The 15,989-nt window shown below is 45.5% G+C and overlaps 1 protein-coding gene across 6 annotated transcripts in view; it reads right to left on the bottom strand.

The window, feature by feature from the left end:
- Positions 1–2,420: 2,420 nt before the first annotated feature.
- slc39a14 (solute carrier family 39 member 14) overlaps positions 2,421–15,989 on the bottom strand; it is a 46,381-nt gene continuing 32,812 nt past the window's right edge. For all 6 annotated transcript variants that reach the window (XM_045695341.1, XM_045695336.1, XM_045695338.1 and 3 more), the window contains exons 7-10: positions 14,439–14,588; positions 8,816–9,038; positions 6,929–7,113; positions 2,421–6,732 (exon numbers count right to left, since the gene is read on the bottom strand). In XM_045695341.1, coding sequence (XP_045551297.1) covers positions 6,580–6,732; positions 6,929–7,113; positions 8,816–9,038; positions 14,439–14,588 — 711 coding nt within the window. In that variant the 3' untranslated portion in view covers positions 2,421–6,579. The remainder of the gene's footprint in view (positions 6,733–6,928; positions 7,114–8,815; positions 9,039–14,438; positions 14,589–15,989) is intronic.

Raw genomic sequence — 15,989 nt, 5'->3', positions numbered from 1 at the left:
CTCAGAGTAGCAGCCTCTCACTAACGAGAAACCAATACCTCAGAGTAGCAGCCTCTCACTAACGAGAAACCAATACCTCAGAGTAGCAGCCTCTCACTAATGAGAAACCAATCAGAAACCAGGCAGTTGGTTTGTGATGTGACAACCACAGCTATGGACATAACATAAGGTACCTGAGGGATTAGTCTTACCAGGAAGGACTGGTTGCGCTCCTTTCCCAAGAGGCAAATAACGTTAGCTAACTTCTGTCACCTTTTGCTCATCAAGCAGTATCATGGCACACGCCATTGCTTCTCTCAAGTTCAAGTTGATTATTCTAATATAGTGATGGATAGCTAGCTGTGTTAGCTAAATGGATGAGACACATCGAACTAGTTAGTTAGATAGCTTAATCTGCAGAGTCTTTCCGATTCCCAGTTTGGCTAACAGCTGAGTAAATAAAAAATGTGGATGATGAAGCTAGCTACAATCATTACGAGTTAGAGTAGTAGTAGTTAACTAACTAGCTTGTAAGATCGACGACGGTTTGTGTAGCTGGCATAAATACTGTCGTTTACATGACAGGTTGTGCATAATCTAGGAAGTGGATACACCAAATCAATGTGGCACTGGCAAGTTAGTTAACTATACAGAACAAAAATATGTAAAGTGTTGGTCCCATATTTCATGAGCTGAAATAAAAGATCCAGAAATGTTCCATACAAACAAAAAGCTTATTTCTCTCTGATTTTGTCCACAAATTTTACATCCATTTTAGTGAGTAGTTCTTATTTGCCAAAATAATTCATCCACCTAACAGGTGTGGCATATCAAGAAGCTGATTTAAACAGCGTGATCATTAAAACAGGTGCACCTTGTGCTGGGGACAATAAAAGACCACTCAAAAAAATTTGCAGTTTTGTCACAACACAATGACTTTTATGGAGTGTGCAATTGGCATGCTGACTGCAGGAATGTGCACCAGAGCTGTTGCCCGAGAATTGAATGTTCATTTTTCTACCATAAGCCACCTCTAACATCATTTTAGATAATTTGGCAGTACTTGCAACTGTCCTCACAACCGCAGACCACATGTAACCATGCCAGGCCAGGACCTACTCATCCAGCTTCTTCCCCTGCGGGATCATCTGAGACCAGCCACCCGGACAGCTGATGAAACTGTGGGTTTGCACAACTGAAGAATTTCTGCACAAACTGTCAGGAACCATCTCAGAGAAGCTCATCTGCGTGCTCGTCATCCTCACCAGGGTCTTGACCTGACTGCAGTTCGGGAGTCGTAACTGACTTCGATGGGACACTGGCACGCTGGAGAAGTGTGCTCTTCATAGATGAATCCTGGTTTCAACTGTACCGGAAAGATGGCAGACAGCATGTATGTCGTCATGTGGGCGAGCGGTTTGCTGATGTCCACGTTGTGAACAGAGTGCCCCATGGTGGCGGTGGGGTTATGGTATCGGCAGGCATAAGCTACGGATAACAAACACAATTGCATTTTATCAACAGCAATTAGAATGCACAGAGACACCGTGACGAGATCCTGAGGCCCATTGTCGCTCGACTCGTGCCATTCATCTGCCGCCATCACCTCACGTTTCATTATGATAATGCAATGCCCCATGTCACAAGGATCTGTACACAATTCCTGGAAGCTTAAAATGTCCCAGTGCTTCCATGGCCTGCATATTCACCAGACATGTCAACACCCATTGAGCATGGTTGTGATGCTCTGGATCTAAGTGTACGACAGCGTGTTCCAGTTCCCGCCAATATCCAGCAACTTAGCACAGCCATTGAAGAGGAGTGGAACAACATTCCACAGGTCACAATCAACAGCCTGATCAACTCTATGTGAAGATGTGTCACAGTGCATGAGGCAAATGGTGGTCACACCAGATACTGACTGGTTTTCTGATCCACACCCCTACTTCTTTTTTTTTTAAAGGTATCTGTGGCCAACCAATGCATATCTGTATTCCCAGTGATGTGAAATCCATATTAGGGATTTATGAATTTATTTCAAAGTGACTGATTTCCTTATGAACTTTAACTCAGTAAAATCGTTGAAATTGTTGCATTTATATTTTTGTTCAGTATAGCTACACAGGCATGTTTACATCGCGCACACGCAGATCCATGTTCGGGGTGACGTGAATTAAGTTGAAGCGTTTATAAACCCCCATTACAAAACCTCTTTATACCTCAGTGCCTATAATACTTCAGAAATCATTCATAAGCAAATGCCATGTATTATAAAAGGGTGGCAAAAATATATATATGCCACATTTGGAAAAGCACAAGCTTTAAAACATTAACTTATAAATGATCTGTTTAGAATGTATGTATTAGTTCTAAAATTCACTTTATGAAGAACCTTTAACTTTATACACTGTATATTGTGTAACAAAGTAATGAGACATGAGTTAATTTAGGAAAATTGTTTATAAAAAAAATACATGTTCCCAGCTCCCACAACACATTGCAAAAGGTACAATACTTCCTTGACACCACTATTCACAGGAGTCAGACATCTTTACGTCACCAATAAATAACTTCTTTAAAAAGTCTAAAGTCAGTTTGAATCAGAGTTGGGATCAATTCCATTTCTATTCAGGAAGTACACCGAAATTCCAAATTCTCAATTAAGAACATCCGAAATTGGAATTTACTTTCTGAATTGACCCCAACCCTGGTTAGTCACACACAGTTAAGTGTTTCAGACAGCAAAATCCTGCATGGAGGTATGGACTTGTCGAAATGGAGACTGAACATGTCAAGGTGGAAATGTGTGTTGACTGTATGTACTCTGATTTGAGAAGGGTTGTATTGATGTATCCATATGACTAACAAATCTGTTTTACATGTGCAACACGTAAAATGATCGCAAAGAATAAAATGAATAAATACAACAAAAATAGTGCAGCATTGTCTAGTTTCACATGGCTTGTATTTCTAAAACAAAAGAAGTGTGTAATGTGCATAAACTTAAAATGTATTTCAAACATTATGGCTTAAAACAATAACGCTGATTACCCACACAACTAACCGTTTCAAAATGTTCAATACATTATGGTTGCCATTGTACATAATTCATTTCATGCGATGGTTTATTTCATATAGATTAACTCGGAAAAGCGGAAGAGCAATTATTCACCTAATCTTACGGTTTTTAATCTGTTCTATTCTATGCCAATAATAACAAGATACATTGTAGACTGACATTGAAGTCAATGCATAGCAACTATAGTACAGCTCTGAGCAAATATTCAATGAAGGGGAGGAAATATATTCCCTACTGCTCTATGCTGGTTCATTTCAGAGGCAGTGTCTCACTCTAACGGTCACTTATAATATTAAAACACAATTGCATCTGGTATTGGTACAATACATTCTCTCCAATCATAAACAACCCTAAATTCTACTCATCCTGCATCATCCTGACCTTACAGTTTTGTTGACCTCATGTCACAGCACATTTTTGTTACTATCACACGGTCCCTGACGGCAAATCTATAACAACTGTTACTTATAACTTCTCTCCATATCAACTGTTCTATAACCCTATCGCACTGTCATGACCACCGCACTAATACAATGCTTCATAACTCACTGATCTAATCAACCATTGACATTGTAGAAGCTGAATAACAGCCTACCAACTGTAATTCATTACAGGCTAAAACATGGCAAGCCTTACAGATTCAACCATGTAGTTTGGGCATTGCTACATGAATGACACCCTCACGTCAGTGAAGGAGTGAGATGGTTTCTATAGGGTGTTGGATAGGGACAAAAACATCTTAAAAGGAGTAGTTCACTATTTTACAACTGTATGTTAGATGGTTCCTCACCCTGAAAGTAGTCTATGGCGGAGGAGAAACTTATCACCCCTAGGCCATCATAATATTTCTCGGGTTTTTTTTGTTACTCCCTTTTTCTCCCCAATTGGTAGTTACAGTCTTGTCTCATGGCTGCAACTCCTGTACGGACTTGGGAGAAGCGGTCAAGAGCCGTGCGTCCTCCGAAACACAACCCAACCAAGCCGCACTGCTTCTTGACACAATGCCCATTTAACGCGGTAGCCAGCCGCACCAATGTGTCGGAGGAAACACCGTACACCGTGTCAGGGTGCACTGCGCCCGGCCCTCCACAGGGGTCGCTAGTGAACGATGGGACAAAGACATCCCTGCCGGCCAAACCCTCCCATAACCCGGACAGCACTGGGGAAATTGTGCACAGCACCATGGGTCTCCCGGGTCGCGGCCAGCTGCGACAGAGCTCGAACCCAGAATCTCAAGTGGCAAAGCTAGCACTGCGATGCAGTGCCTTGCGCAACTCGGGAGCCCCAATAATTTGTTCTTAACTGACTTGCCTAGTTAAATAAAAAATGCAGTTTTCATTAAACAGCCATTACCAACTTTAACCACCGCTAGCTAAAAATCTATGGAAGTGATGGGGGCTGGTGAGCATGTTTTTTCTTTTTAAAGGCATAACTTTAAAGTATCATCAAACAAAATATAGAGTTGATTTTGGGTGATTTGGATTTGGACAAACCTGCCCATCACTTCCATAGATTTTTAGCTAGCGGTGTGGAAAAAGTTAGCTGAAGTTTGTTGTGGCTGTTTAAAGATAACTGAACTATGGATTACAGTTTCTCCTGGCCCATTGACTATGTTCAGGGTGACGAACCATCTCAACATTATCTTGTAAAATAGTGAACTACTCCTTAAGTGTGACTATGATTCTGCGTACGGTCTTTGATTCTAACCATTCATTACATACAAATAATACAACAATAGACGTTATCTCAATATGACAACGGTATGGATAAGGAATGGAGGATTGCATTCATAGAGATATGAGTCTTGGAAAAATCTAGTCAACGACATATGAAGGGCACAGATGGTTAGCTAGATGGGGGAACTGATTGGGAGAAATAGACCGTGGCTTTAGGTGCCACCATAGTCCGTCCATCCTCAAACATAGGCTTTGTCCAAAATGGCACTCTATTCCCTACAGACAACCTTATTTTAGGAAGTGTACTATAATAGGGAGCTATTTTGCTGAGATCTTAATAGAGAACAAAGTCAGCCGAGGAAACCAGGACAGAAAGCTACAAGTCAGGAGGTTCTTGTTCTTCACGCTTGACACACTTCGGAGGAAAAACAAGTCCCAATGGAGTCCACCAGAAATGGTCTGTCTGTCCACATTTTGTTGTTAAAATTCACAAGTGTTGCGTGTGTCTGGTTCCTCCTGAAGTAAAACATAATATCTACTTACTCACAGACACACATCAGTCCTATGTTGGGGAAAGGATTTGTTCTTCTTCACGCCGGCTTGCTCAACTTTCCAGTTGATCAGTGTGTCTCATATATATATATATATGAAACACTTTCTTTTTGGTATGTATTGAAAAAAGGGTTTGCACTGACAATGAAAAAAGGAGAAAGTCCAAGGATGTCTACAATACAACTGCTATTACCTGATTGTGCTGCGGAGGCCACCGTAGTTTGGCCCATGGGCACTCAGAGGCATATGGGTAACATAAATACACTATTTCCAAGTCACTGGACCCTGGGGTGTAATCATTACGACGATTCTGTTGCAAAACATTTTGCAACAGAAACCAAACAATCGTTTCTATTGGACAAATTCGGGTAGGTCCCTTACCGTTTCGTTTCATTTGCTCTGTTTGGTTCTTAAACGGTTTCCGTAATGAATACACCCCTGGTTGCTCAAAATGTCCAACTCGACGCTCATCGTGCATGTCCAAACGAACCAATGACAGAATGATCTCCATGACAACAGCAGAGTCTTTGTAGAGACGAAATGGTCTCTCAGTAGTCTGGGGAACAAGGAAGTGTTTGATTAAATCATGTTGTTTATACCTAGTTATAGTTTATATATGAACTGTGTTTGTATAAATGGTTTGTAGATATTGCATGTCTGTTGGTCATCAGCATAGGAGATAATATGGTGGTCCTACCCCCTGCCTATGCCTCGTTCCTGTCCCTGCAGGTGGCATAGAACAGAGGGGAAAGGGATCTCTAGGCTTGTCACCTAACTGGCAAGGGGGGGGCTGGTCAGAGAAGGCCCAAGAGAGATGATGGAGGGTGGTACCCCTGTCAGTGTACTAGGGGGGTCAGAGAAGGCCCAAGAGAGATGATGGAGGGTGGTACCCCTGCCAGTGTACTAGGGGGGTCAGAGAAGGCAAACGAGAGATGAGGGAGGGCAGAATGAGAGGGGAGGAGGCCCAAGAGAGATGAGGGAGGGCGGTTCCCCTGCCAGTGTACTAGTAGCTACTGCATTTGGGAACTGCTTAAGTCTTATAGGGTGCATTCCGCCGCACTAGTAGCGAAGCCCCGGCTCTCTAAAGTCCTGAGGGAGAATTCAGGGCAAAATGGGGCCTGGGGAGAGAGGGGCGGGCATTTCCATTCAGCTCCAAAGGGAATCATTACAGTTGAAAGCGGTTGGATCTGGCGGTTGGATCTGGCGGTTGGATCTGGCGGTTGGATCTGGCGGTTGGATCTGGCGGTTGGATCTGGTTAAAACCGGTAGGGTGTAGTTGTGGGAATAATAATGCTAGTCTATAGTGATGGCTCCAGAGTAGGTGGTCAGTAGCAGCATGATGGCAAAGCCGGTTAGGAGGCCCGCGTTCTGGATGATGAAGGTCACAAGGAAGCTGCTTCCCCCCGCCTCCTCCTCCTCACGACTCACCTCGTTCATCTCCGGGAACTACGGATAGAAAGGGGGGGGGGGCAGGTCAGTTCCTTATTGACCACACAGAGTTATCCTTACAAATAACACTGGATGGGCAAATGGTATGTTGTGCTCTATATCAATTCTCAGTGGACACACAAACAGACACCCCCCCCCTCCACCGGACCAACGCCGACCGTGTCCACCCCCCTACGCTCATCTCCTCTCTCACCATGTCTGCCAGGGCGATGTAAAGGAACATGCCCCCTGCCAGGGCAAAGATCCATTGAGGTGAGAAGCTGTTTCCTGCCAGGATGCCAAAACCCATGCCCAGGTAGCAGCAGCAGGCAGACAGGAAGTTAAAGAACAGAGCCTGCTGGATGCTCATCCCAGCATTCAACAATATCACAAAGTCTCCTGGAGGGAGAAGAGGACAATATCAGCACAGCCAGACATACATTGCTTGAATAGGTGGAAGAGTGCTGGATTCACATAAGCCTAGTTATACAGTGCATTTGGGAAAGTATTCAGACCCCTTGACTCATTCCACATTTTGTTATGTTACAGCCTTATTCTAAAATGTATTAAATAGTCCCCCCCCCCCCATCAATCTACACACAATACCTCATAATAACAAAGCAAAAACAGGTGTAGACATTTTTGCTAATGTATTAAAAACTGAAATATCACATTTACATAAGTATTCAGACCCTTTACTCAGTACTTTGTTGAAGTGCCTTTGGCAGTGATTATAGCCTCGAGTCTTTTTGGGTATGATGATAGAAGATTGGCACACCTGTACTTAGGGAGTTTCTTCCATTCTTCTCTGCAGATCCTCTCAAGTTCTGTCAGGTTGGATGGGGAGCTGCACAGCTATTTTCAGGTCTCTGCTGAGCCTTGTCCCGAAGCCACTCCTGCATTGTCTTGGCTGTGTGATTAGGGTCGTTGTCCTGTTGGAAGGTGAACCTTCACCCCAGTCTGAGGTCCTGAGCAGGTTATCATCAAGGACCTCTTTGTACTTTGCTCAGTTCATCTTTCCCTCGATCCTAACTAGTCTCCCAGTCCCTGCCACTGAAAAACATCCCCACAACATCCCAACATCCCCGCCACCACCATGCTTCACCGTAGGGATGGTGCCAGGTTTCCTCCAGACGTGACACTTGGCATTCAGGCCAAAGAGTTCAATCTTGGTTTCATCAGACCAGAGAAACTTGTTTCTCACAGTCAGAGTCCTTTAGGTGCCTTTTGGCAAACTCCTAGAGGGCTGTCATGTGCCTTTTATTGAGGAGTTGCTTCTGTCTGGCCACTCTACCATAAAGGCCTGATTGGTGGAGTGCTGCAGAGATGGTTATCCTTCTGGAAGGTTCTCCCATATCCACAGAGGAACTCTGGAGCTCTGTCAGAGGGACAATCGGGGTCTTGGTCACCTCCCTGACCAAGGCCCCTCTCCCCCGATTGCTCAGTTTGGCATGGCGGCCAGAGTCTTGCTGGTTTCAAACTTCTTCCATTTAGGAACGATGGAGGCCACTGAGTTCTTGGGGACCTTCAATGCTGCAGAATCTTTTTTGGTACCCTTCCCCAGATCTGTTTCCTCGACACAATCCTGTCTCGGAGCTCTACAGACAATTCCTTCAACCTCATGGCTTGGTTTTTGCTCTGACATGCACTGTCAACTGTGGGACCTTATATAGACAGGGGTGTGCCTTTCCAAATCATGTCCAATCAATTGAATTTACCACAGGTGGACTCCAAGTTGTAGAAACATCTCAAGGATGATCAATGGAAACAGGATGCACCTGAGCTCAATTTCGAAACTCATAGCAAAGGGTCTAAAAAAACAGTTTTCGCTTTGTCATTATGGGGTGTTGTGATATCATTATGGGGTACTGTGACGTCATTATGGGGTATTGTGATGTCATTATGGGGTACTGTGTGTAGATTGATGAGTAAAAAAAATTATCTTAATTCCATTTTAGAATAAGACCGTAACGTTACAAAACGTGGAAAAAGTCAAGGGGTCTGAATACTTTCCGAATGCACTGTAAGCCCAAACATTATAAATCATAAAATGTATTTATTTTTGGGGTGCTGGACCCATTCATTAGACTGTAACACTCACCCAGTTCATGGGGAAACTCCTCACAGAGTATAGCCACGGAGGTGCTGATGCCCTGGAACGTCGAGGCAGTGAAGGATGCTCCGATGGCCAGGCCATCGATGAAGTTATGGAGCCCGTCGCTCAACGTGATCATCCAGGCCAGCGTGCCGATGTCAGAGTATGCTGTACCCTTCAGCCAATAGCAGCCTCCTCTGCTGTTCCCTCCACCCAGGCTCTGAGAGTCCTGTTGGAGAGGAGGAGAGGTGTGAGGGAGAGTGTATGACTCACCGGTGGGTTCGGTGCGGGCGTGAGTGAGTGAGTATGTGTGATGGCGTGTGTGTGTGCTCGCGCTCTCACACCGGTGGGGTACGTGCTGGGTGAGTATGTGTGTTTTAGAGCTGGGACAATTACCGGCGTTCCCCCTGCTCTTACCGGCGTTCCCCCTGCTCTTACCGGCGTTCCCCCTGCTCTTACCGAAGCATTTTGCTGAGGTCGGTAATTTCCTCTGATTTTGCTGCACAACATTCCTGACGATTGTTTTGTTCTAAATCCATTATTTGGCCAACAGTAATAGCTTATCCATTATGTTGATTCCTGCTATGAAAGTATCTGCCTGTCCCTGTTTCTCTGTCGGCTGCTAAATGAGCGAGCCGCTCCCTCTCCTCACTGTGAACACGGAGGAGAAAGAGATGCATTTTGATAAGCAAAGCATATAACTGTTGCTGAAAATCACAGCTTTCTAGCAGTATAGAACTTCTCTCTCACCTCTCAACACTGAGTTTATAGCACCACTAGCCGAGCGGAGGGCACCAGCTGCAGTGAATAGGCCTACATCAAGTAGCTGAAGCCCAGCACTGGAACGTTTTGTAGGATGTTACATTTACTGATAGATTAATCAATTAGCCTATATTGCTATCTAGCAACAATATCATATTCAGAGTTATCAATCTAGTGTTTTGAGTTCCCTCTTCTTCAGGTGGTGAATTATATCCTTATAGGCCAATAGGCCTTACGCACAACGATGTGAGCAAATTCATCTCGGAAGCGGCAAAAATAAAATCAAACCATTCTGGATCCTATTTCAACAGGTTGCACATCAAAATATCATTCATGCATTCCGTGGATACGTTATATGAAATAGTTTATCCTATGATGAAAAAAAAAAAACCTAACTCTCTGTTGTCTTACTTTGCACTGGAGAAAAATCCCTGCTGCTAATGGAAAGTAGGGTTAACTGTAATCAGTGTATTTATCATTATCGAGCTAAAGTTACACATTTATTAACATATTACTTTTTGTCCATATCAACCAGCTCTAGTGTGTTTGTTGTCCTCTCACCAGTGGGGTCAGTGCGTGTGTGTGTGTGTGTCACTCTCTCTCTCTCACACCGGTAGGGTCAGTGCAGGGGTGAGTGTGTGTGTGTGTGTGTGTGTGTGTGTGTGTGTGTGTGTCTCTCTCACACCGGTAGGGACAGTACCGGGTGAGTGTGTGTGTGTGTGTGTGTGTGTGTGTGTGTGTGTGTGTGTGTGTGTGTCTCTCTCACACCGGTAGGGTCAGTGCCGGGTGAGTGTGTGTGCGTGCGTGTGTGTGTCACTCTCTCTCACACTCTCTGTGAAAACTTGAAAAGAAGGTTGATGACATCCGCTCCTCATTCACTCAACCTACTGAGTCCACTGGTCCCACTCACACAGAACTACCCTACGCCCTGACCTTGTTCTCCTCGGTCTCCAGATGAAATCCTACGACAACCTGCCGCTCGACCCCATCCCCTCATCCCTTCTACAGACCGTCTCCCATTCCTCACTTCTCTCACCCCTGACCACTGGTCGAGTCCCCTGTGACTTCAAAATGGCCCGAGTCGCTCCCCTCCTCAAGAAGCCAACACTCGCCTCGTCTGACGTACAAACACTATAGACCTGTATCCCTTCTTGCTTTTCTTCCCATAATACTTGTGTGCTCTCTCAGAACAACTCTCTCGCTAAATCTCTCAGAATAATCTTCTTGACCCAAACCAGTCAGTCTTCAAGACGAGTCACTCAACCGAGACTGCTCTTCTCTGACACCTCTGGTCTCTTGGCCCTCCCACCCCTACCGGAGGGCAGCTCCCGCTCAGCCCAGGTCCTCTCTATCCTGGCACTCCAATGGTGGAAAGAGCTTCTCCCCTGAAGCTAGGACGGCAGAGTCCCTGCCCATCTTCTGAAAACATCTGAAACCCTACCTCTTCAAATAGCATCTTAAATAGTCCCATAGCATGTCCCCTCAACCGCCCCTTCTCACCCCGACCACCCCAAACAAGCCCCCCCCACTAGCTCTGACTTAGCTGATAGCTACTTTCAGGAAAAATGTACTTACTACGACTGATAAGTTGTGGGAAAAGATTTTAAAAAATGTTCATACTTGAGTAAAGATACCTTAATAGAAAATAACTCAAGTCACCCAGTAAAATACTACTTGAGTAAAAGTATTTAGTTTTAAATATACTTGCGTATCAAAAGTCAAAGTAAAAGTATAAAAACATTTCAAAATTCCTTACATAAAACATTTATGGACAGACAAGGGCACTCTGCAACACTCATAATTTACAACTAAGCATTTGTGTTTAGTGAGACCTCCAGATCAGAGGCAGTAGGGATGACCAGGGATGTTCTCTGTTTAGTGAGTCCTCCAGATCAGAGGCGGTAGGGATGACCAGGGATGTTCTCTGTTTAGTGAGTCCTCCAGATCAGAGGCAGTAGAATGACCAGGGATGTTCTCTGTTTAGTGAGTCCTCCAGATCAGAGGCAGTAGGGATGACCAGGGACGTTCTCTGTTTAGTGAGTCCTCCAGATCAGAGAGAGTAGGGATGACCAGGGACATTCTCTGTTTAGTGAGTCCTCCAGATCAGAGGCAGTAGGGATGACCAGGGACGTTCTCTGTTTAGTGAGTCCTCCAGATCAGAGGCAGTAGGGATGACCAGGGACGTTCTCTGTTTAGTGAGTCCTCCAGATCAGAGACAGTAGGGATGACCAGGGATGTTCTCTGTTTAGTGAGACCTCCAGATCAGAGGCAGTAGGGATGACCAGGGATGTTCTCTGTTTAGTGAGTCCTCCAGATCAGAGCCAGTAGGGATGACCAGGGATGTTCTCTGTTTAGTGAGTCCTCCAGATCAGAGGCAGTAGGGATGACCAGGGACGTTCTCTGTTTAGTGAGTCCGCCAGATCAGAGGCAGCAGGGATGACTAGGGATGTTGATAAGTGTGTGCATTAGACAATTGTCCTGTCCTGCTAAGCATTCAAAATGTAACCAGTACTTTGGGGTGTCAGGGAAAAGGTATTGAGTAAAAAGTACATCATATTCTTTAGGAATGTAGTGAAGTAAAAGTTGATGTTTTGCGGGTACTATTTAATGAAGCTGCCAGTTGAGTACTTGTGAGGCGTCTGTTTGTCAAACTAGACACTCTAATGTCATGTCCTCTTGCTCAGTTGTGCACCGGGGCCTCCCACTCCTCTTTCTATTCTGGTTAGAGACAGTTTGCGCTGTTCTGTGAAGGGAGTAGTACACAGCGTTGTACGAGATCTTCAGTTTCTTGGCAATTTCTCACATGGAATAGCCTTCATTTCTCAGAACAAGAATAGACTGATGAGTTTCTGAAGAAAGGTATTTCTTTCTGGCCATTTTCATCCTGGAATCTAACCCACAAATGCTGATGCTCCAGATACTCAACTAGTCTAAAGAAGGCCAGTTTTATTGCTTCTTTAATCAGAACAGTTTTCAGCTGTGCTAACATAATTGCGAAAGGATTTTCTAATGATCACTTAGCCTTTTAAAATTAAAAACTTGGATTAGCTAACACAACGTGCCATTGGAACACAGGAGTGATGGTTGCTGATAATGGGCCTCTGTACGCCTATGTAGATATTCCATTACAAATCAGCCGTTTTCAGCTATAATAGTCATTTACAACGTCTACACTGTATTTCTGATCAATTTGATGTTATTTTAATGGACAAAAAAAAAAGAAGACATTTCTATGTGACCCCAAACCTTTGAAAGGTAGTGTATATACAGTACCAGTCAAAAGTTTGGACTAGTGTAGACATCAAAACTATGAAATAACATGGAATCATCTAGTAACCCAAAAAGTCTTACACAAATCAAAACATATTTTATATTTGAGATTCTTCAAAGTAGCCACCCTTTGCACTGATGACAGCTTTGCACACTCTTGACATTCTCTCAACCAGCATCATGAGGTAGTCACCTGGAATGCATTTCAATTAACAGGTGTGCCTTGTTAAAGGTTCATTTGTGGAATTTCTTTCCTTCTTAATGCGTTTGAGCCAATCAGTTGTGTTGTGACAAGGTAGGGGTGGTATACAGAAGATAGCCCTATTTGGTAAAAGACCAAGTCCATATTATGGAAAGAACAGCTCAAATAAGCAAAGAGAAATGACACTCCATCATTACTTTAAGACATGAAGGTCAGTCAATCCGGAAAAAGTGCAGTCGCAAAAACCATCAAGAGTTATGATGAAACTGGCTCTCATGAGGACCGCAACAGGAAAGGAGTGCCCCCGTGCACAAAGCGATGTCCATAAAGAAATGGTTTGTTGAGATCGCTGTGGAACACCTTGACTGGCCTGCACAGAGCCCTGACCTCAACCCCATTGAACACCTTTGGGATGAATTGGAACGCCGACTGCGAGCCAGACGTCACTAATTCTCTTCGACGAGCAGGTGTCCACATACACCACATGACCAAAAGTATCTTAAGATGAATGCTAAACTATATTTCAAAAAAGTCTCACCGGTGGTGGTCAGTGCGGAGGTGTGTGTGTGTGTCTCTCTCACCGGTGGGGTCAGTACAGGGGTGTGTGTGTGTGTGTGTCTCACCGGTGGGGTCAGTACAGGGGTGTGTGTGTGTGTGTGTGTGTGTGTCTCACCGGTGGGGTCAGTACAGGGGTGTGTGTGTGTGTGTGTGTGTGTCTCACCGGTGGGGTCAGTGCAGGGGTGTGTGTGTGTGTGTCTCACCGGTGGGGTCAGTACAGGGGTGTGTGTGTGTGTGTCTCACCGGTGGGGTCAGTGCAGGGGTGTGTGTGTGCTCACCGGTGGGGTCAGTGTGGGGGTGTGTGTGTGTGTCTCACCGGTGGGGTCAGTGTGTGTGTGTGTGTGTGTGTCTCACCGGTGGGGTCAGTGTGGGGGTGAGTGTGTGTGTCTCACCGGTGGGGTCAGTGTGGGGGTGTGTGTGTGTGTGTCTCACCGGTGGGGTCAGTGTGGGGGTGAGTGTGTGCGTCTCACCGGTGCGGTCAGTGTGGGGGTGTGTGTCTCACCGGTGGGGTCAGTGTGGGGGTGAGTGTGTGTGTCTCACCGGTGGGGTCAGTGTGGGGGTGTGTGTGTGTCTCACCGGTGGGGTCAGTGTGGGGGTGTGTGGTGTCTCACCGGTGGGGTCAGTGTGGGGGTGAGTGTGTGTGTCTCACCGGTGGGGTTAGTGTGGGGGTGAGTGTGTGTGTCTCACCGGTGGGGTCAGTACAGGGGTGTGTGTGTGTGGTGTCTCACCGGTGGGGTCAGTACAGGGGTGTGTGGTGTCTCACCGGTGGGGTCAGTGCGGGGGTGTGTGTGTGTCTCACCGGTGGGGTCAGTGTGGGGGTGAGTGTGTGTGTCTCACCGGTGGGGTCAGTGTGGGGGTGAGCATGCAGTCCCCCTCTCCTCCGTCCACCTTGGGCAGGTTAAGCCCCGCCTCTCCACTCTGCTGCAGCTTCTCTGTCACGCCCTCTTCCATGTCGCCGTTGGCTGGGAAATGGCTGTGGTCATGGCCCTGGAAGGGGGGGAGAGAAAGAAAAGAAAGAAAGAGAAAAAGAGAGAGAGAGAAAAAGAGAGAGAGAAAGAGAGAGAACGAGAGAGAAAGAGAGAGAGCGAGAAAGAAAGAGAGAGAGCGAGAGAGAGAGCGAGAGAGCGAGAGCGAGAGCGAGAGAGAGCGAGAGAGCGAGAGAGAGAGAGCGAGAGAGCGAGAGAGAGAGAGCGAGAGAGAGAGAGAGCGAGAGAGAGAGAGCGAGAGAGCGAGAGCGAGGGAGCGAGAGCGAGGGAGAGAGCAGAGAGAGAGAGCAGAGAGAGAGAGCAGAGAGAGCGAGCAGAGAGAGAGTGCGAGAGAGAGCAGAGAGAGCAGAGAGAGCGAGGACTATTAGCAAGGGAATCAGAAGTCCATACAAGTCACATGAAAAGTATTTTAACGACGCCACGTTAAAGCACAGCTTTCAGTAGGCCCCTGTACAGTATATGGGTCAAGTAGACCATATAATTGGTTTAAGAGGCCACACCTGACCCGTGTTAGTTAAGGTATTACATTGGCTTGGCTGTTCCATCAGGTCTTAATCATATGGCTCAAAGCTGCACTATGCTGAAGATCCAATAGGAGGAAGCATTACCTCAAACAATGTCAACAACAGACCCGTAAGGCAGATGGCATATTATTATACACTACTACATACAGGGGTTACTCTGGGTCATAGCAACGCATCAAATAAACATCTCATCAACCACTACCGACCAGATTAAAACTATCCACTGATACTAGCATAGCTAGGCAAACTTCCCGGGACTTTCCCTGGGCTACAGAGACAGGCCCAGTGATGGTAGTACAGTGGTCTTTCATGTCTCTAGTCTACATTCTCATTTCGCATGGCTTGATTGTTTACTGTGGAAAAATGGCACCAATGTGAAGCATCTTTTTAAGCCCGTTCACACCGCCGCTCCAAATCAAACTGGTTTCTTTCCTGGGAGGTGTTCTCATTCATCATCAGTGGCTACTGTACGTGTTTTAGATGCCATTCTCACACTAAACAATGTGAAGCATCTCTCGGCATCTAGCTGGTTGGTGTGACACGTACAGAGGTCACTGATAAATTTCAATTTCTTCAGAGGAAAGAATAGTTACGGCAGTTAACCCACTGTTCCCCAGGCGCCGAAGACGTGGATGTCGATTGTGGCAGCCCCCCTCACCTCTCTGATTCAGAGGGGTTGGGTTAAATGTGGAAGACGCATTTCAGTTGTACAACTGACTTGGTATTCCCCTTTCCCTTTCATTACACAATGCAAGCCCTGAGGACACTTACTGTGCCTTCAGAAAGTATTCATACCCCTTGACTTATTCCACATTTTGTTGTTAGAACATGAATTAAAAAATGGATTAAACATTTTTTTCTCTCACCCATCTACACAC

This window comes from Salmo salar, chromosome ssa15, assembly GCF_905237065.1.
Source record: "Salmo salar chromosome ssa15, Ssal_v3.1, whole genome shotgun sequence".
Classification (NCBI taxonomy): Eukaryota; Metazoa; Chordata; class Actinopteri; order Salmoniformes; family Salmonidae; genus Salmo; species Salmo salar.
Note: the sequence above shows the minus strand (reverse complement) of the source record. Positions and strands in the feature narration are given on the sequence as shown.